Genomic DNA, 20,761 nt, shown 5'->3' with positions numbered 1-20,761 from the left:
CGCGATCGGCTCCTATATTCTCTTTTGCCCCTTCCTTCAACCGTCCGATCACCGATCCATCGCCCATCATGGCGGACCCTCGCGAGTCCTCATCGTACTCGGTCATTCCCAGAATTCGATACAACACTGTTGGCGGCGTCAACGGTCCCCTCGTCATCCTCGATAATGTACGCCGTCGTCATCTGCCAAATCGAGCCGGCTTGGAACTTGCGGGCTGACAACAAAAACAGGTTAAATTTCCGCGATACAATGAGATCGTGACACTCACTCTTCCCGATGGCACTGAGCGCTCAGGCCAAGTCTTGGAAGCTCGAGGTTAGTGTAGCTGCTGGCGTCTCTGAGGTAATGACGCGGAACATGCTGATATGGACTACTAGGTGATCGAGCTGTCGTCCAGGTACTTTTCCATAGATACGATGCGATATGATATGGCGATTGACGATTGTATAGGTCTTTGAGGGTACTTCCGGCATCGATGTGAAGAAGGTAGGCGGCATTGGGAGCTCTATTGGTAGAACATCAAGCTAAGACGACCACAGACCAAGGTTCAGTTTACAGGCCAGAGTTTGAAAATCGGTGTCTCTGAAGACATGCTTGGTCGTATCTTTGATGGTTCCGGTCGAGCTATTGATAAGGGCCCCAAGGTGTTGGCTGAAGATTATCTTGACATCAACGGTTCTCCTATTAACCCTTATTCTCGTGTAAGGCTACCCTTGAGCGCTACACGGTAGATATATTCTGACTCATGATATAGGAATATCCCGAGGAGATGATTTCCACAGGTATCTCTGCCATTGACACCATGAACTCGATTGCCCGAGGACAAAAGATTCCCATTTTTTCCGCCTCTGGTCTACCTCACAACGAAATCGCTGCCCAGATTTGCCGACAGGCTGGCCTCGTCCAGAAGCAGGGCATCACTAACAAGGGCGTTCATGACGGCCACGAGGAGAATTTCTCGATCGTCTTCGGTGCTATGGGTGTTAACTTGGAAACTGCCCGTTTCTTCACCCGCGACTTTGAGGAAAACGGCAGTCTGGAGCGTGTTACACTCTTCCTGAACCTCGCCAACGATCCTACGTGAGCTGCAAACCATATTCATAACGACGATACGCGTACTAATTCCTGTCCAGCATCGAACGTATCATTACTCCTCGTCTTGCTCTTACCACTGCCGAATATTACGCCTACCAACTCGAGAAGCACGTTTTGGTCATCCTTACCGATCTTTCTGCTTACTGTGATGCTCTCCGAGAAGTTTCAGCCGCTCGAGAAGAAGTTCCCGGTCGTCGCGGATACCCTGGTTACATGTACACTGATTTGTCCACCATCTACGAACGAGCCGGTCGTGTTGAGGGCCGCAATGGTTCCATTACTCAGATTCCCATTCTGACCATGCCCAACGATGATATCACCCACCCCATTCCTGATCTGACAGGTTACATTACCGAGGGTCAGGTGTTCATTGACCGAGCTCTGGACAACCGTGGAATCTACCCGCCCATCAATGTTCTGCCTTCGCTGTCCCGTCTGATGAAGTCTGCCATTGGTGAGGGCATGACTCGAAAGGACCACGGTGATGTTTCGAACCAACTGTACGCCAAGTACGCTATTGGTCGTGATGCCGCAGCCATGAAGGCTGTCGTTGGTGAGGAGGCCTTGTCTGCTGAGGACAAGCTGTCCCTCGAGTTCTTGGAGAAGTTCGAGCGTCAGTTCATCAGCCAGGGCCAGTACGAGTCTCGATCTATTTATGAGTCTCTGGACCTTGCATGGAGCCTTCTCCGTATTTACCCTAAGGAGTTGCTCAACCGTATTCCCGCCAAGGTTCTCAACGAGTTCTACCAGCGAGCTGCAAAGGAGTCTAAGGCCAAGGGTAAGGCTCGGGCAGATACTGAGGCCCGAAGCCAGCAGCAGACGGAAGAGAACCTTATTGACGCATGAGGGGACGACTTGTCGGCATTTTGATAGATAGTATAATGAGCGCGCACACAAGGCTGATGGAAGAGCAGAAAGAGAAATGTTTTTAGCTGATTGTTTTCACGCTGTTGTTGAGGGAGGCTGTAGAGCAGAGCAAGAGTAGGTATATGGGCGAAGATAGGGGGGCGAGCCAATGCAATTCAACCGATCCTCAACCTGACCCTGATGTCTCATGATCGATTACCTGAGCCAAGAGGAGCATGACTTGCCATGGTGATGAGAACATACAACAGTAAAACCTTGGCTGGTTGTCATGGCGTCTCTTTAGATTCAGACAACCAATGAAGTCGAGTTTCAAAGAGAGTGGATCTACAGTGTCGAAAATTCAAGTCACGCACATTGCCACCTAACTTTTTTTCTTTTTTGGTTTGTACTTACTCCAGATTGAACGGGCCATGTAAGAGAACTCTCGATTTACTTCAAGATAATTTCGTCGTGGAGAGTATATCGTCTTTCTCTTCACACAAGCACAATATGGAGGAAGATAGAAGACAAACAGACCTGGGCACAGCAGCCGATATCGAAGAAGCTCAGCTCGCTCAGACGAGTCAATCCCCCGCCTTCCAAAATGAGCCAGAGACAGCAACACCACTGAAGCAGCCAAAGAAGAGATTCATAGGACGAAGAGCAGCAGTTGAGGCCGCGGCAGTGCTCGGAGCATCAGGGGAGAGCGGTGCTGTTCAGAGTATGTGAAAACACCGTCCTTTGTCATGAAACCCAATTCAGGAATGGATGAAGATATACTCATGCTGTTTATTATAGCTGCCAAACCTCGGAGGGCTCCCAGACTTCTAAATCAAGTTCCTAAGGACATTCTTGAGAACGCTGATCTGAAGGCTGCCATTGCGTTATTGCCTGCTAACTACAACTTTGAGATCCCCAAGACGATCCACCGCATTCAAACTTCAAACGCCAAGAGAGTTGCGTTACAGATGCCCGAGGGCCTTTTACTCTTTGCCACTACTATATCAGATATCTTGACGCAGTTCTGCCCTGGTGTCGAGACACTCATTATGGGCGATGTGACTTATGGCGCTTGTTGTATCGATGATTACACAGCAAGGGCCCTTGGTTGTGACCTGCTGGTGCACTATGCTCACAGTTGCCTCATCCCCGTCGACGTGACCACGATCAAAACTCTATACGTCTTTGTCGACATCAGCATTGATGCGACACATCTCCTAGCATCCCTTGAGCGCAACTTTGCCAGTGGCAAAACCATAGCTGTTGTCGGCACTATTCAGTTTAACGCTACTATCCATGGCGTCAAAAGCAGTCTCGAGCGCGGTGGCTTCCGTGTTCTCGTTCCCCAGATTGCACCATTGAGTAAGGGTGAAATTCTGGGCTGCACTTCTCCTCGTCTGAAAGACGACGACAATATCGATCTGATCCTGTACCTGGGTGATGGTCGTTTCCACCTTGAGAGTATCATGATTCACAACCCTTCTATTCCAGCCTATCGATACGACCCTTACTCTCGAAAGCTCACGCGGGAGGCGTACGGCCATGAGGAAATGCAGTCTCTCCGTCGTACAGCCATCCATAGCGCTCGTACAGCACGCAAATGGGGCCTGATTCTTGGCGCCCTTGGCCGCCAGGGCAACCCGCATACATTGGGCCTCATCGAGAAAGAGCTCAAGGCGCGAGGCATTCCTATCGTGCACTTGCTCCTAAGTGAGATCTTTCCGGGCAAATTGGCGCTCATGTCGGATGTCGAGTGCTGGGTACAGGTTGCTTGCCCTCGATTGAGTATTGATTGGGGTTATGCATTCCCGCGGCCGTTGCTAACGCCGTACGAGGCACTTGTTGCATTGGGCGAGCGACAAGATTGGGGTGAAGGTGTCTATCCCATGGACTACTACGGAAAGGACGGGCTAGGAAGGACAAGGCCTTTGCAGATTGCCTCAGGATAGAAGCAATGATGATACTGAACGGTTGAGATCCAACAAGTGCGATAGGACCTTGGCTGGATATACAGTAGGGTGATGAAGAATAAAGTTGAATATCGATAAAAGAAGTGGACGGATGGGTGAGCCTTTCACTCGGATTAAGAGGATATGGGAGATTTGAGTGTTGACTTGGAATAAGGTGCGGAAGTCTCGCTCAGCATTCGTAATACGATATAGCCTTTTTCGTTGACCTCGTAGTAAAAAAAAAAAGGTCATCAGGTCGCATTGGCTGTTCCGACAGGCTCTGGTCGGTTTGGAAACATAAGCTTGTACTTGACAATCTCAACCACCTCGAGATTTTCGCCCTGCTCTAGTGTTTCCCCCCCTGTGCCAGATATCACCTTATTCTCTCTCTTTCGCACCACGGCCATGGCTTTTGGAAGCTTTTTGATCTCCCCAGTGAGACGTTGATGCTGGCCAACATAAAGGTGAACCCGCTTCATCCATGTCGAGCCTTCAGTACCGGGCACGAAATCTGGGAAGTCAAGTCTTCCAACTTGGACGCCGCCTAATGCATCTCCATTGGCGTCTTGGGGTAGATTGATGGTTCCTTGGAGTTCCAGGAGAGCTAGACCTGAGGGGGTTTGCAAGAGTTGAGGTAGAGGACTTGAGGATGGTGGCTTGTTGTTTGGAGGATATAGCTTAACCGAGGACATGACGAGAGAAAATGCGAGAGTGGCGATGTTTCAAACAGTTTATATCGTTCCAACAGTTAGATAGGTAGGTATCAGTATCAAATCTCTCCAGCTGAGCTGGAAAGCTTCCATTGACACCTCGAGTCTAAGTTTGAGGTACGTGCCTAGAAGTCTACAGTAGAATATGCATGTATACACGGTGTGGAAACAGTCGGTAACAGGCTCGCACTAGCTTAGTACCTAGGTATCCAGAGTAGTCGGACTTTCCTTTGCCCGAGGGATGTGAGTTTGCGTTCATTGGCTGCCCGTGCGTGTGGTGCCCAAGAGCCCTAGCGAGGTCGCACTTGCCTTCCACAATTTTCGAATTCGGAAATTTCGAACCTCATCATCCTCTACTAACTTCACAGCAGGCCAGGTCAAGTAAACTTGCACCCACCACAACTGGCAAAATGAAGGTACGACAAGAAGCAATCAACAATCGAGCGATGCGAGTGTACAAGAGAGCCTTTTGCTGTTTGAAATGGATTAATCATTCTTGTCAACTGGCCTCCTTGCGTGCGCTCCTGCTCGATTGAAGATCACAAAGTAAATATTCGCTGACATTACTCTTCTACAGTTGAACATCAGCTACCCTGCCAATGGCAGCCAGAAGCTCATCGATATTGAGGATGAGCGCAAGCTCCGTGTCTTCATGGAGAAGCGCGTACGTCGAAACTCTCTTGCCTGCGACCGCTCGGCTCGTCGACAACAAACCGACCGACAAAATGCTGACTCTTTTTTTTGGTAGATGGGCGCTGAGGTTCCTGGTGACTCCATCGGCGATGAGTTCAAGGGCTACATCTTCCGCATCACCGGTGGAAACGACAAGCAGGGTTTCCCTATGAAGCAGGGTGTCATGCACCCTACCCGTGTCCGCCTCCTCCTCTCCGAGGGCCACTCTTGCTACCGACCCCGACGCACCGGTGAGCGCAAGCGAAAGTCTGTCCGTGGCTGCATTGTCGGCATGGATCTTTCTGTCCTCGCCCTCAGCATCGTCAAGCAGGGTGATGCTGACATCCCCGGCCTCACCGACGTCGTCCACCCTAAGCGCCTCGGTCCCAAGCGCGCCACCAAGATCCGCAAGTTCTTCGGCCTCACCAAGGATGACGATGTATGTCTCTCCCTACGCCCATACTCGATCATCGCCTACCCGGAGCTGCAGTGGAGGAGTTGGCAGACCGGGTAGAGTGTGAGAGGACCCCTTGACCTTCTTTGTCAAGAAAGAGGTTAGGGGGTAGCGAGTTGAACAATCATAACCACAAGAATTGAAAGTAAACTAATGCTTACATGATACCTAGGTCCGCAAGTACGTTATCCGACGAGAGGTTCAGCCCAAGGGTGAGGGCAAGTCTCCTTACACCAAGGCGCCCCGCATCCAGAGACTCGTCACCCCTCAGCGTCTCCAGCACAAGCGTCACCGCGCTGCCCTCAAGCGCCGCCAGGCCGAGAAGGTCAAGGACGAGGCCGTAAGTCACCCACACGCACAACACAGTTATCACAAGCATCTAACACGATATGCAGAACGAGTACGCCCAGGTCCTTGCCAAGCGTGTTGCTGAGGCCAAGGCCAACAAGGCCGATGCCCGTAAGCGACGAGCAAGCTCTATGCGCAAGTAAGGTTCTGGCGTTTAATGAAAAAAAAAGTGGAATCATACCTTGGTCTTGTAGTTTGCATGCATTGGGAGTGAGGATTCTCTATAGGGCTTGTTTTGAGCCAGCCACGACTGCGTTAGAGACATTTCGAAAATATGAACATGCATTAATGCAATCGTAACCCGCGCTCATTGGCAACCTACGCCTGCGTCTGTGTCTATACTATGCCTTTCGTCACTATATGTTTCTTAATCATGACTTGTTACTGTTTTTACACCAATTTTGTGTCGTCCTTTACAGGAATAACTGGAAATCAAGAGGTGGACCACTAGCAAACACAACTTAAACCATAGAGCAACCAAATTCAGCACACACCATAGGTTGTTTTCCGGGTGATCACCTATTAAACTTTGATTGATATACATGAAACTTCGCCTATCATCTACTTTCTGTGCGCTTTCCGCATTCCAAGGAACCTATAGGAGACCTGCACTTCTCCCAAGGTAAAGCCCGGACGAGGATGCTACATCCAGTGCTCAAGACCATGAAATCTCGAGTCCAGGCTGATAAAACACAATACCGGGTACCGTAGTAAACATCAACTCTCTTTTCCATTGGTGTCCCCATCTATGATCCCTTTTCCCTTACGCGCCTGCAATGCAAAGATTGACGATCACGCGAAGCCAAAATATTCGCTGCCTGCTGTGATGGCCTTCATGATCTGAGAACGCAAATGGTCGTAGCTCTCATACTCTGGGAGGTCAAGCTCTGAATTTTTCTATGTTAGTCGATGTACGAATTGAATGCTGATGATTTTACTTACGGTTAAAACAGGTATGCGAAGAAGGCAATCTGTCTTTGTTGCCATAGTCACGGTGGATGTTGAATCGGTTAACACCGTTCATGCCTTCAAGCTCCTTGAAGCCATTGAGTGGAACCTTGCTAGTTCCTGTAACGAACTGCAACAATTTGGCGCGCTCTTCCTTATCAAAAGACCGTAAAGCTCGCCAGAACCATTGAATTTGTTGCGAAGATGGGGTGTAGTTGTGATACTCTGTGTTGCTCTTCCAGTCATCGATATCAATATCGGGTAGGCCAGAAATCAAAAGCTCCAGCTCCTGTTCGTTGAATATGGATATCAGTTCGGCAGGGATAATGTCATGGAAGCCTGTTGAAAATTAGTGATTGAATGAAGTTATCATTGATTGATATGCTTACCTTGAAGGAAATGGGCCATCTGCTCCTTGACGGAAGATAGCAACTTGTGTTCGACAACAAGACGGACATAGTCGTGTTTATTCTCCTCGGTGACGGCAATCTCTCGACCATTAGGAATGAGGTCAACGACGGTGGTAGCGCCGAACTCATCGTTTTCGACCGAGAAAGTTTCGGTGATGATGTCTGTGATGTCGTTGTCCAGCATCCAGCACAAAGACTTGTAGTAGTCGGGATCGAATGATTCCATGTCCTTGACCGAGACAGATTTGCCGAGGATTCGCTTGTATACAGCACGGCTAAAGTAACAGTCAAGAACGCGACCCTCATATAATGCTTTGCCGATGATGCGACCGATGAATTTGAAGAACATCAGATGCTCATCATTGATGCCGCTGAGCTTGTTTGGATGGAAGGTCGTCCGATCAGAGGACACCGGTGTGAAGAGCACATAGTTTGGATCAAACATCTGCCGAGAGAGTACTTGGAACCACTCGCGAGTAACTCCACCAGCGTCAACGCCTTCCTCGCCATGGAAACGAATGTTGAGCTTTCCAAATTTCATCTCATCCCCAGACTTGAAGTATAAGGACTTGAACGAGTCATGGAAAACCTGTTCACGACGGACAGAGAGTTGTAAAGTAGGATAGGAGGGCCGGCTCTGGTTGCTGCCAGATCGGGAATGGACGCTGCGGTTAAAGTAGTTGCGCTTGTTATCAAATTCCAGCACCTTGGGGTTTTTCACAAGGAGTGCGAAGGTGCCCGACATGAGCTTGGGATTGCTCCTGACAAGCTCGTTAAGGATACGCCGATGATCCTCGGTGAAGCTAAAGAAAAGACTGGCCGTACGAGACTCGGGTGGCGGACTTGAGAGGACCATTTCTTTCTGCTGTGATGGATCATCGTTGGTGGTTGTATTCTTGCAGACCACCATGAGAGATTCAATCAGTGGTAGCAGGATTGTAGCCACATTGAGCATGTTTTCGCGCTGACGAATGGCACTCAGGCAAGCACTCAACTTCTCCCACATGGCCGAAAAGGTTGAGTTGTGGTAGAGAGATGTGACTAGATCGTGTCTCTCATCCTTGTTCTTGCTAGACTCGGCCTCGTCGCCCTTTTTCTTGTTGTCGAACAAATGATCTAATGCTGTCAAAACACGAAGGAGCTTGTTTTGCTCGGATGCTCCTGGTGAGAATTTGGCAAGAGCAACGCCTTGGATCTCAGTGCCTGAAGATGCCTTTTCAATATGTGGCAAAAGGTCGTCCAGATCAGCGACGATGTTCTCACTAAGAAGCCGTGCCTGGTGAACAAGCTCCTGACCAAATGTTGCCTTAGCCCCTGGAATGGCTGAAAGGTTCTTGATAGTCGAGATGGTGTTTTGGAAAGTCTTGGAGCTGCACTCTCGAGCCACAAAGATCCTTACGGCTAATGTCAGGTTCTGAGCGGGGACAACAGGCGGCTGAAGTTGTCGGAGTTTCTTTTGGACTGCATCCTTCTTCTCCTGTTTCTTGGCATTAACATCAGTGACAGTGTCCTCTTTAGCATCGGTGTTGGACTGCGTAACGTTGCTCGTCTCGGTTGGTTCCGCTTTTGAAGCTTGCTCCACAGGATCTTCAGTCTTGGACATCTCTTCCAACGGTCTGGAATCAATGGCTTTCAGTTCATCCTCGGCTTCCTTACGACGACGTTCAAGATTTTGAAGAGGCAATGTGACTCGATTCAACAAATCAGCCAGATGGGTCATAACGACAGAGCTTTCCATAACAAGGTCGCGATCAAGGAGTGATAGCAAAGAGTTGATGGCATACTTGTGGGACTTGGAGTCCTTGCCCTTGCCCTTACGACTCAGGGAGCGCTTGAGAGTTGAGCCGACGGCTTCGTGTTCTGTCAGGAAAAGCCAGGGAATATGAGGGTTCTTTGAAGACAACTCCACCAGCAGATCCAGGCACTGCTGAACAATCAAGAGAGGCGAGGTTTCGGAATTGGTTTGCGTAGTGTTTGCGGCGGCTAGACCAGTCAGGCTTCTCTTGAGTGTCTGCGGGGTTTTCTGCTCGGAGTCCTTCTCCTTATCCTTCGGTCTTCGTGCCTTTAGGGACAACTGGCCGAAACTGCGCTCGACAGCCCCCATGTCTGTGCTACCGTCCTGCAAGATCTGAAGGAGAGTGCTAATCACCTCAAGTCGAGTTTGCTTATTCTCGCAGACATCGGCAAATACGTTGAATAGATGGTTCCTTATGGAGCCCTGTTGCGTAATGAACATCAGACGAAGGAGCGTAGCGACACCAGCCTTGTCGAGCATCTGAACAACCGTTCGGCGCTGTGCCTTTGCTCCCTCTTGGGGGTTAGGTGGCCCAGGCTGGCGACTTGTGCTGGCTTGAGGGCTGCGGCCTGTGATGACGGAATGGCCGTTGTTGTGCTGAGACAAAGCTCGGGCCTGGGCCGCCATTTCTGGGGTCAGTCGATCCATGAGCTCTTCGCCTTGGTCCATAAGAACCTGTTGTCGCAGATCAGGCGGGAAAGTGAGGAGGATACTGGCAGTATCCATTTCCGGCATGACAGCCTGGCCAGTGCTGGCGGTTGCTTGACGATTCGTTTCTTCACGAGCCCGGCGGCGCTGCTCTTGGCGCTCCTGTTGAGCTATTTCGTGTCGCAACTCTTCAGGAAGAGCATCTAGAAATTCTTGGAAAGCTTCGGTCGGGTTCCCATTTGTCTCTTCACGTGCCTCGGACCTTCTGGTGCTGATTGCCTGTGCAATGACCTCCTCGCGAAACTCCTCGGGAAGAGCTGCGATATAATCAGGATCGATACCGAGTTCGGTGACGTCCACCTCTTCGCCTCTAATTGTGGTCATAACACGGGGACCGTCGTCGGCGGTTTGGTCTGTAGCCTCCGAACGTTCTGCTTGGCTTTGGTTCGTTGACTCGACGCCTTCCATCGCACCTCCATTGCCTTGGCCTTCAGCGGACACATCCTGATTAGCGGCTGCTTCAGAAGCGGCACGTTCAGCAGCCTCTCGAGCCTCTGCCTCTCGCTTTTCTCTCTCCGCCTTCTCTTTAGCCTCTTTAGCTTCACGTGCCAGGCGCTGCTCTTCTTCGCGTTTCTTCCGTTCTTCTTCTTCGCGCTTCTGTTGTTCAGCTTCTTCGGCCTTTAGCTTCTTCTCCAACTCCATTGCAGCGGGAGTAAGCTTAGCCACGATAATGTTCTGGAGCTTAGCCGTTTCTGTCACATTGCTAGTCCCAAAGACCATCCTAGCTTCCTCTTGGTATCGATCCATCGTGCCTTCAATAGCAAACGACACAGCTTGTAATGGATCCTGAGCCGATCCGTCGCGTCTCTGTTCAATACGAGAGGCTCGTACGGCACCAAGCTCTCTAGACTCGCGGTGCCCATGCGGACCAGTAATCTGCAGATGGAAGGCAGGTTGTCCGTTGCGCCCCATGATCGGGAGGAATTCCATTAGTTCACCAAGGAAGCCCATGGTTCCCTCGATATGTCGTCCACCTGAGCCAAAGATCGCTTCAGGAACTCGCAAACCGATAGTGTGATTAATGGTGGGACGTTGAGATGGTTCTCTGTTTTGGTCACCCCGTCTGAGGAGTGGGTTTGTGCCATCATCGGTATTAGATTGGCCTGCCCCAGGGCGATGGCTGCGTGAAAAGAAGCTGCGAAAATCGCCACCAACGGCGTCCCGATGAGAACCAACAATGAAGCCGGGAGGGAAGGGGCTACGCGAGTCGGTGGTACGGGAAGGAATAAAGCGTCGGCGACCTGGGTTGTCTACCATGAACATCTGTCGGTGACGATCTTCGTCTTCGGCACCAAGTCCATCCCATCCAAGAGCCGGCATGGGTTGAGGCTGGTCGTCCAACGGATAGTCGTCATCATAGAGGTATTCGTCATCTTCCATTTCATCCTCGTCATCCTCGTCTTCATCTTCGTCGTGACCATCATCAAGATAATGATCTTCCAATCCATCCATCAGGTCTGGATCGTACACGTCGCCATCACCAATGATCGCTCGAGCCATGCCGTTGAGGATATCGCCTGGTTCCATGGGCATATGTTCGCCGTGAACATCTGCATCAAACTCTAGATCATCCTCTTCCTGATCCTCGTCGTCCTCGCCATCATGGCTCGCGCTCTCCCATTCCGAGTTGCCATCGTCATCCAGAGGGTTGCCGTCTTCATCAACAATCTCAACCTGATCTTCAACGTCTTCCATGTCTGCGGATTCCACGTCATCGTCGTCATCATCACTTTCATCCTCTTCGTCCTCATCCATGATGACCTCGACAACGCCCGGCTCGCCATGGAGACCTTCAATTTCGCCCATTTCGCCAAGTTCTTCGTCATCGTCACTGATATTATCTTCTTCGTCCGAAATGTCGTCGTCTCCATAATCCATCTCATCGTCATACTCGTCCCCATACATGTCCTCGTCGTCGTCGTCCTCTTCATCTTCATCGGAATCGTCGTCCTCACCACGAGGCTCCAACATACCAAGGGTAGAATTGCGATACAGATCAGGGGTTTCTTCTCGATCATCGCCGAGGTCTGAGAGCGAAGAGGTTGAACCAAGGTCATCATCTGCAGTGTCTGACAAAGAATCAGAGGGCAAGATATTGGAATGGCTTAGTTCCTTGGCTGTCTCTGTGAGAACACGCAAAACACGTAAGATATACTTAATGGCTCGTTTGACGCCCGGATAGTTGAGGTTGATTTCGGCAATAGAGGACGTGAGTTTATCAAGATAACCCTTCTCATACATCAATCTCCGTAGCTGAGCGTGCGACCGAGCTTGAACGTTGTCGGAGCCTCGAGAAGCTGCACCTGGGTCCTTGTCCCTTTCGCCAACCATGTAATTCATGAGTTCGGCCAAGCATTGCATGCGTGAGTAGCGAGTTTCCAAAGGTTCATCAGACAAAGGTGCTCTCTCATAGGCCTTCAACATGGTGTCAAGAACAAATTTGCGGGCAAACAGAAGATCAGGCTCCTCGTCGTACGCAAATTTGTCCTTACCGCGATCAATTGCCTTCTCACTGGTCTTGGCAACCAAGGCGACCAGAACCTTCTGGGTTTGTGCTGAAGTAGCGGCCTTCTTCTTCGCGGCGATAGTATCGGCTGTTCCACTCAGATTGCCCTGACACAACAGATCGTAAATCAAATAATTAAGGACCGACGACCGAGGCTTGATTGGCGTACTTGTAGTTAACGGAGCATTGCGCTTGAAATTGATGAATTCCATCTTTGTCCTGTTATAGCTCTGAAGGAGCTCAGCAAGACAGTTGAGCAAGAAGCATCGGTAGACAAAGATTGGATGCTCGTCAGTTTTGAAAACAGGCTTTGGTGGCTTCTTGTCCTTCACGTCGGCTGCATTGTTGTCTTTGGAAGCCGATGCTGCATCTTCCGAGCCGGAAGCAGGATCAATTTTGGAATCCTTCTCGGTAGTCTGCACTTCTTTATCTTCGACTTCACGATAATTGAGCAATTCGCAAAGAAGGAAATGTATAACACCATCAGGATTCTCAACGACGGGCCGTTTGCTTTCATGGGACTTTGGTGCATCAATCATCTCCTTGTCTGCAGGTTCCGTGGATTGCTTGATGTCGTCGACAATGTTATCAGTATCGTCAACGCTTGTGTCGGAAGTCGACTGGCTAGCTTCTTGTTTCAACTCAAGACTTTGGGACCGAGGGTTGTCACTGGAAGGGGGCGTCCACCTGGTGAAGCGTAGCATCTCGTTGGAAATCTCAACGAAAAGGTCTGGTGCGCGAAGCGCAATTGGTGTCATTGCACGTAAGTAGTTATTAACATCAGGGTGCCCCCGCTGCGTTCGTTGGAGGTTCGGGAGGCCGATCTTAATCTCTGCGCGCATGATTTGTTTGATGGTCTCCTCATCCTCCACGATATGACGAAGAACAGTCATGATATGAGCAGTGAGCTTGGTTTGTTTGAATCTCTCGGAGCCAGAACCCGACAGCTGCTTTGCCATAAGAAACAACCGCTGCAAATTCTTCTTATCCCCGACCAACTTCGCTAGTCGTCGACTGCGTGTCAGTATAACCAGAACTCTGAGTGCTGCAATGGCGAGTGTTTCTTCCTTTCCTATCCGCGGGAGCATCTCAAGCAAAGATTCTAGGATTTGAGTACGCTCATGATCACCGACAATCGGAGTTCGCATTTGAATGACGGGGTCAGAAACAGCCTCGTCCAGGGATTTCGGTGCTTTCCACTGCGCAGCAACAGGACGCTCATCATGACGAAGGAGAGTCTCGACGACCAGTAGGACATATGGAATCCACGGTGGCATCCCTTCAGTAGAGCTCGTAGGGGAGACCTTCAGGAATCCAATATACTCGTTGATATGTTCCCTTAGGTTCTCAACATTGTTATCAAAGAAGCGCTCGTCCTGAAGAAGTAAAGCGAGTAGATGGGCATAAGCAGCAATGCATTTCCCAGTACGCTGCTTTTCTTCCTCCTCGTCTTGGGCAAGCGATGACAACGCCAAAGTCAAGGTCTGGCCGATTTCGTCTTCGGTGTCACTAGGTTGTTGTTTCAAAACCACGGTCCGGATGAGCTCAGACACCTCGATCGCTGTTTCAGGATGTGCGCGAACAACATCGAGGCATCTATCTATCATGTTTCCTCGCAACTTCGCCCGAAACTTGTCAACCTCTTCTTTTGTCGCAAGGGGGGAGCTTTCGTTTCTTTTTGACTCTTCTGCAGCACATCCGGGTGTTTCTGCCGGCAAACTCGGGCCTTCATGGATCTCATCCACATCTTGAGAGGGGTCGATGATGCCCCCTAACGTTTCCCCAATAAATCTCTCCGCAAGATCGGGAGTATCAATTTCCGGAGGTCCATCTAAGGACATACGGTCTGCTTCCACTGCTCCGCCTGTGTTGACACCCTCTGTCTCACCGACACCTGAGGGCTCTTGTGGAGTCTGTTGCAACACTGATGTGTCAGAGTCTGCGGAAGGGATTGGGTTGCGTGCGCCAGCAAGTCCAGCTTTGTGAGCTGAACAGTAGTGGTCTGCGAGGTTTGGGTTTCCATTCGCTCTGTACACTGCCTCGTGAACCAGGTCAGCATCATACCCCTTGGCAAGCAGCTCTTCAATCGTGCCGCGATGGGAACGCCAGTCGAAGCGGACATCCGTGTACCTGAAAAGGTGGAAAGGCGGCTTATCTCTCGTGGATGATGAAGGCTCGCCATCGGCAACAGAAATGGCCTTGAGAATGTCGATTAACCGTGTCACAGTTTGGTGGGGTACTCTTTCGACAAAGGAAGAGTCCCAAAGCTCAATAATCTCAGGGAGAATGGCTGCCCGAAACTCTACCACAAGTTGTTGACAGATATATGTTGAGTTTGACGACCTATCTCCACTTCGAGGCTGCAGAGTGAATGCGTTTTGGGCGTCAGTAAGTTGCTTCGAATTGACCAACATCAAATCCAAGTCGAGGACCTTCTTCAGTCCAAATGCAGCAACCTTGGATCTGGAAGTCTCATCTGTTGCAGCATCTGGGCCTTCACGAACTGCCCGGGCAAATATTTTTAACATTGAATTCAATACATCCATTCCTCCCTCTTCTTTGAAGGCCAGAAGAACAGGCATGATGATCTGGGCGCTTGATCGATCGCTTGGTCGAGGAGAAGGCTGATCAATGAGCATCTCATTGATAGTATGCAACATGATGATCCAGAAGTGGAAGTCCTTGGATGTGGGTGTTAGGTTGGCAACAGATGGCCTCAACTGGCCAAGTACTGCATTTGCAAGCGCTCGGGCAATTTCCAAGTGCCGGGGTCGGTGATAGAGATCACGAGGGTCTCGTTCCCGTCGTGGCAAAAGACACTTGCCGAGCGTTTGAAACAGAGGAAATGTTGTTGGGATCATAGGATGCAGCAGATGTCGCAACGTTTCGTAGTTCTGGAAACGGGGGCTGGCTTGCTCCTCATCTGTAGGACGGCTCGGCTTGGAGTCATCTGAAGCGTCCTTCGCCTGAAATTGTGCTGTGCTGCTTAGCATATCTGGCAATGAAGTGCTGTCATCCACATCGGTTTCTGGAAGGTGTGCGCTACTTAATCCCTCGACGGATGTTTGGCGCCTAAAAGACCAATGCTGGGGTACAACGTTGAGCTCTCCCGCCTCTTCTGTTAGAACTCCACGCAACAGGGGGCCAATAGAATTGACGAGTTTGAGGTAGTAATCGTAAACATTGACTGGATAGAATTGCAAAGCATTCGATCTCGATGTGGCGAAGCAATCGGAAATGATCTTGATAAACGTCTGCGCATTTGACAGTGCCTTGATCATCTTGGTACCGTTTTTGACAGCTTCATCGTGTGTCGTTTTGAGGTCAGAGGCAAGAAAAGGTGCAAAGTATGGTGGCAAAGCTTCCGTCTTATCAGAGAGAGGCTTCAGTGTGTCAATAGCCACCTGAGCTCGTCTGATTAGAGAGGGAAGGCCACGTATAGGGAAGGACTCGACGACCTGAGAGACGACCTGATTGAGAATCCTCGAAGCAACGGTGTCACCAAAATTGGTGGGCAGACTCGGGGATTCGCAAATATCAAGCAAAAGCTCCAGCCCGCCTGCCTCCACAAAGCTGGTCCTCAAGCCCTGATTTGATATGTAAGAGCTTAAGAAGTAACCTAAAGCATAGATGTAAGGGGTGATCGAGCGCGTGGGTGAATCCGGGCTGTCATCTTTCTGGCCTTCAGAATCCGTGTCGTTGGAGGGCACATCGGACATATTGACATCCGTGTCTCCAGAAGTCTCAGGTCCTTGGCTTTGCTCAGGAGATGCAATCGGTCGAATGAAGTTGCCATTCTCGTCCACAGATACAATCTTGCCCTCATCGTCGATCAACAACATCCGAGCACCCCACCCAGCGGTCCTGGCCTTCTCAATACCGAGATAACGCACGCGAGCAACCATATCGATAACAGCATTAGAAATGGCCAAACGTAAGGCCGGGTGATGACGAGCAAGTTCGTCAAAGCTTCCTCCAACATTGGTGGCGAGATCGCCGTCAAGTTCCATACATCTTACATGGGCAGCACTTTCGAAAATCTCGAGAAAGCTGTCCAAAGCACGCGATGCTGCTACCAGCTTCATGCCAGCGTTGTTAAGCGATATCGAGTTAAGGACTTGTGGTACAACAGTAATGACATCACTGGAAGGTAAGATTCCTGCTGCCAACGTTTCACGAGATAATTCCCGGATGGAGTCTTCGGTAGGGGGATGTGGTCGTGAGTCGTTTGCAACAATCGCGGTGACAGTCTCATTTGCAGAGTTGGATTCGTCGTCGTCTTCGTCCTTGTCGCTAGGTTTTTGCTCGGCCAATACGTCACCGGGAAGCGGTCTGGCGGTAACAGCTTCCAGGTATGTCTTGATCATGCCAGACTCAGAAATGGCCGCGAAGCTTGTGGGGTCATTGTTGATGAAATCGCTCAAAATGGTGACAGAATTCGTCCAGACGACTGAACCGAAACTCTTCTTGTCTCCAATGATGTCCCGCAAGCTCCCCAGGAGATCAGTTTTGTCGGCGAGATTACGGAGCAGCCGGTCAGTGTTACCGCCGTAGCTGTATGAGTTAGACATAATGTGATGGACAAACTTCAGCAGCCACTTAAGAGTCTGCTGCTGGTAGTATGGAATCTCATAATCCACCTGTCCTGATTGTTGATCCTTCGTAATGCCTTGGCCTGCTTTGTGCAAAGCCTGCGCCTCCTTGACGGTATCAACCACCAATTGAGACACTGCATCAAGTCCCTTAGCGTTGAAGAAGGCAGTGAAGGCGTTTTGGTAGCTCCATATTAACCCGTCTAGAAACGCGAGGACCATGGAATGATTTCGTTGCGCGACACTTGACCTGATGTTCAGAATTTCAACCAAGATGTCCATCAATCCTGCAGATACCATCTCGCTTCCAACGCGAGTGGTCATGGATAGATGGAGAGTAAGAGAAAAGAGGTTGTTACGCCATTCATCCATTTGCGTGACTTGGTTTCCTTTATCACTATCGTCATCTTCCTTCATTCCTGCAACTGCCTTCCTGATAACGTAGAGTAGTATACCATGGTTAACATTGGCATTCAAAGCAGACAAAACATCTTGACACTTGGCTTGGAAATTAGAGACTGCTTCCAGGAGGGCGAGGGCCACAGCTTGAAGCCACAGGGGTACGTCAACGTTCCCGTGTGCTGTGGGGTGAATGAGCTCAGCAAGCTGGTACACTAACTGGAATCTTCTGGTCTCGTCTGCATCTTGGCGGAGCACTTTCTCGAGAAAGTTGGCTTCGTTATGAATGTATGCGAGATTGTTGATCGCTAAGAGGCGGACAGCAAGCAGCTTCTGCCGCGATTCACCAGAATCCATAAGAGCTTTGGACGCTCTGATCCTATGGAACACCTCGTATTTTGAAGCGGGTGGAAGATCCGCGGGAGTGCGTGACACCAACTGATAGACGGAAGTCGATGCAATGACGGACTGTGGTATTTCGTAGAACTTTGGTCCAGCAGATGTTGTCTCGTCTGAAACACCGGGCGTTCGGGGGGCAATTGGAGAGGAATCATCGAAATTGCCCCGACCTTTCGGAGTATGATGCTGGGACGTCATGGTAGAACTACGACGCAGGGGTGTTGGTGTGGATGGTAGCGATGCACGCTCAGCATCAGTGCCAGCAGAGTCTTGCTGGGTATTCTGGGGATAATATGCTACCTTGACATCTCCCCAGCCATGCCATCGTTTGTCGTCTGAGGCCGCAAGGGCAACTAAATCATTCGCATGTATGGAGTTGGCTGACTTGGGGCTTCCTCCCTGTGCACGTTCTTTTCCTTTGGTCGAGCCAGGTGTGTGAGTTGTTACAGGATCAGATAAACTAACGATCGGCGTCTTCACAAAAGGTAAAGCAAGCTGTTGAACTCTGTCGAGATCGATGTTGTAGTGGTTTGCCAGCAAAGCTGCGCTGATCTGCCTGGAGGGGTTTGTGATGCGCTTGACCGAGGCTTGGTACCTTTGTGCGAGTTCTGAACCGACTTCGAGTGTTGCAATCAGTACGCTAAGAGACGTGGTGTTGAGAAGGTCGTTAAGATGGGCGCTGCTGGCATAAATACTTCGGTTACCGCAGTGCTCCAATAGCATTCGCGTATAGCGCAGGACCACCTCCACCAGTTGCCGGTCTCCGTTTGATGAAAAGCCCAAACCTGCTAGCTCCTCCGTTGACCACCGCCGCTCGCTACCAAAGGTCGATTCCTGATCTTGGTTGAGCAGTACATCGCATCCAAAGTCGCGAGTCTGGGGGCCCTCATTCAGCTTATATGTAGCACAGAAGTGCTCTAAGATGCTATCAAAGCGGTTCAGGAGAGGAATCCAGTGGTAAAGATCGCCGCGTCCAAAAGGCCATCGAGATGGAAAGCTTTCCAGCTTTTGTGGTAAGAGGGGTAGTGGCGTTGTTGAGGTGGTTTCGACATAGCTCTTGAGCCAAGGAGACTACAATATTATGTTAGCAATGCATCTTCCGGCTGTCTCATTCTGTCACTAACCAAAGTATCCTTATGCTTTGGTTGCATGGGCTTAGTGATCTTCCCCATGGTGAAGGTGAGGCGGCTGAGCCGCAGGAAACTGAAGAATCGCCCCCTCCACTACAACCGGGCTATCAACCCGCTCAAAAAAAAAAAAAAATGAATATGTTCGCGAGTTCTTTTCGACTGGGCGTCTTCAACTATGAAATATCCTCTATCCGCAGTTTGTGCGGTGGTAAAGTTTTCGATTTTCGTGGGGCTTTCAAGTCGAAAAAGCTCCAAGTTGTGATCCAGATAAACCTTCTCCTTCGGAAAGGAATGACGTGTTCGCAATCAGAAGCCCTTTGGCGGCTGTTGTGTGATAGTCGGATGGTGAGCACAAGCGCGTTCGCCTGACAAAGTACCTATAGAAGGTAGGTGGTCGATGAAGCTTGGAAAGCAGTCCGAGGCCGAGTGCAGGTCGTCCTAGAATAGCTTTGATCCGCAGCTAAATCGTACCGTCTTGCTTATAAAGACGATATATATCTCCAGCTTTCACCAGCGGATGTGGTAATGCGAAATATCTCGTATGGGTATGAAAGTTGTGTTGTGAAGGTGCGGAGAGAAGGTGTAGGATAGGGAAAAGGTATAGTTATTGCAAATCGTCAGGTTGAGAAGTGCAAGTGGGCCTTTGCGTAATAGGTGCCGGAAGCTATGTACAGTGGGGTGGAGGTACCCCCGAGGCCAACCTTCCACTGCAGGGTACAGAATTTCCCGAATTCAAGGATCGGATTATCTCTTCGGCTCGAAGTCCCCTCAAATCCAGGCTGAATCTTGATAACTGATACCAGATCACTAAACAAAAGTAACTTGATAAGGATCCACAGGTTGGCAGTGACTTGTTTTTGTGAACAGCTCGCTTTTCATGTATTTCTCATTACCTATGATTGTTATTGCTAGCTTGGCTTTCTTACTTGTTTTGTAAATATGGTTCTCCTGTTATATAAATACCTACCTAAGTTAGTAAGTAGCAGCAGGTACCCAACAAGTAGCTTCTCGTGCAATGTTTGAAGCTACTAAGGTAAGTAAGTACCTTAATTGCATTGTTTATTTCCGTCGCCAATCTCCTGATAGTCGATGGTGGGTTAAGTGATGCCTGCTTTTGCGAGGCCATAGCAACAAGAAGTTGTTGTAGTGGTTAGCAAGCCCTGTCTTTGAACTTTGAGCTCAGGGCTTCGTAGTGTCTATTAGTTAACTTAACCGGCGATGAGTAAATCGATGAGCCGTTTCTTTTTTTCTTTTTTTTTGGCACACTTTGGATTTACCCCAAATGTCTAGATCCCATATCGAGCCTTGTGGAAGACAGACATGGAATTATAGGGTAGCTGTATCTAGTACGTTTCACGTCGAAGGCCGCAACAGGCATTGGGTCTGTGTTCATTACTGATTTGTATGTCTTCTCTTACCACCAGCAGGCGATACCTGAAGTAGGCATGTGTCAGGCAGCTTTTGAGAGCAGATATATGCTATGCGTCTTCAGAGCGAGATCCACGGCTGGTTATATGTTATTTTCCTTCTTCCGTCATTCGACCACTAACCTACACCACGTGTGTTGCTCACACTCTGCATTATGCCTAGTTTTTTTGCGCTCACCATATGGGTGACAACACAGAATCTTAATCACCATGCCAGCCAAGCCTGCTATTGATCATCGCTCAGTACCTAATGTTGATCTATCGGGTAACTAATATCCCCAAACTTATTATTAAGCACGTCGTTATTAAGTGAGGAAGACCTGAAGATGGATATCAAGATTATCAGGCTAACCCTAGAAAAAAATCCGATGAA

At 49.7% G+C, this 20,761-nt stretch overlaps 5 protein-coding genes across 6 annotated transcripts; 3 read left to right on the top strand and 2 right to left on the bottom strand.

The window, feature by feature from the left end:
* Positions 1–68: 68 nt before the first annotated feature.
* On the top strand, positions 69–1,941 carry FOIG_01508 (V-type proton ATPase subunit B; the record flags this gene model as incomplete). The annotated part of the gene is made up of 7 exons (XM_031198438.1): positions 69–167; positions 231–315; positions 378–397; positions 451–486; positions 540–701; positions 755–1,080; positions 1,134–1,941. The coding sequence occupies 7 exons, from the start codon at positions 69–71 to the stop codon at positions 1,939–1,941; spliced, it is 1,536 nt and encodes a 511-aa protein (XP_031074205.1).
* A 510-nt stretch (positions 1,942–2,451) lies between these two features.
* Positions 2,452–3,890, top strand: FOIG_01507 (diphthamide biosynthesis protein 1; the record flags this gene model as incomplete). Its single annotated transcript, XM_031198437.1, has 2 exons — positions 2,452–2,662; positions 2,740–3,890. The coding sequence occupies 2 exons, from the start codon at positions 2,452–2,454 to the stop codon at positions 3,888–3,890; spliced, it is 1,362 nt and encodes a 453-aa protein (XP_031074204.1).
* Positions 2,814–4,752, bottom strand: FOIG_01506 (chromosome transmission fidelity protein 8). Its single transcript, XM_031198436.1, has one exon. The coding sequence runs from the start codon at positions 4,580–4,582 to the stop codon at positions 4,142–4,144; it is 441 nt and encodes a 146-aa protein (XP_031074203.1). The 5' UTR covers positions 4,583–4,752; the 3' UTR covers positions 2,814–4,141.
* Positions 4,753–4,877: 125 nt separating this feature from the next.
* On the top strand, positions 4,878–6,583 carry FOIG_01505 (40S ribosomal protein S6-B). Of its 2 annotated transcripts, XM_031198434.1 has the most exons (5): positions 4,878–5,016; positions 5,178–5,264; positions 5,349–5,711; positions 5,899–6,066; positions 6,122–6,583. In XM_031198434.1, the coding sequence occupies exons 1-5, from the start codon at positions 5,011–5,013 to the stop codon at positions 6,215–6,217; spliced, it is 720 nt and encodes a 239-aa protein (XP_031074201.1). In that variant the 5' UTR covers positions 4,878–5,010; the 3' UTR covers positions 6,218–6,583. The 2 variants fall into 2 exon arrangements, with proteins under 2 accessions (XP_031074201.1, XP_031074202.1); XM_031198435.1 differs by having other exon boundaries at positions 5,349–6,066.
* Positions 6,351–19,583, bottom strand: FOIG_01504 (E3 ubiquitin-protein ligase HUWE1). Its single transcript, XM_031198433.1, has 4 exons — positions 18,956–19,583; positions 7,412–18,902; positions 7,017–7,361; positions 6,351–6,961 (listed from the first exon to the last, which is right to left on the bottom strand). The coding sequence occupies exons 1-4, from the start codon at positions 19,001–19,003 to the stop codon at positions 6,867–6,869; spliced, it is 11,979 nt and encodes a 3,992-aa protein (XP_031074200.1). The 5' UTR covers positions 19,004–19,583; the 3' UTR covers positions 6,351–6,866.
* Between the last annotated feature and the right edge of the window lie 1,178 nt (positions 19,584–20,761).

This window comes from Fusarium odoratissimum (genome assembly GCF_000260195.1).
Source record: "Fusarium odoratissimum NRRL 54006 unplaced genomic scaffold supercont1.1, whole genome shotgun sequence".
Classification (NCBI taxonomy): domain Eukaryota; kingdom Fungi; phylum Ascomycota; class Sordariomycetes; order Hypocreales; family Nectriaceae; genus Fusarium; species Fusarium odoratissimum.
The sequence above is the reverse complement of the archived record's forward strand: the minus strand, read 5'-3'. Positions and strand labels throughout refer to the sequence as shown.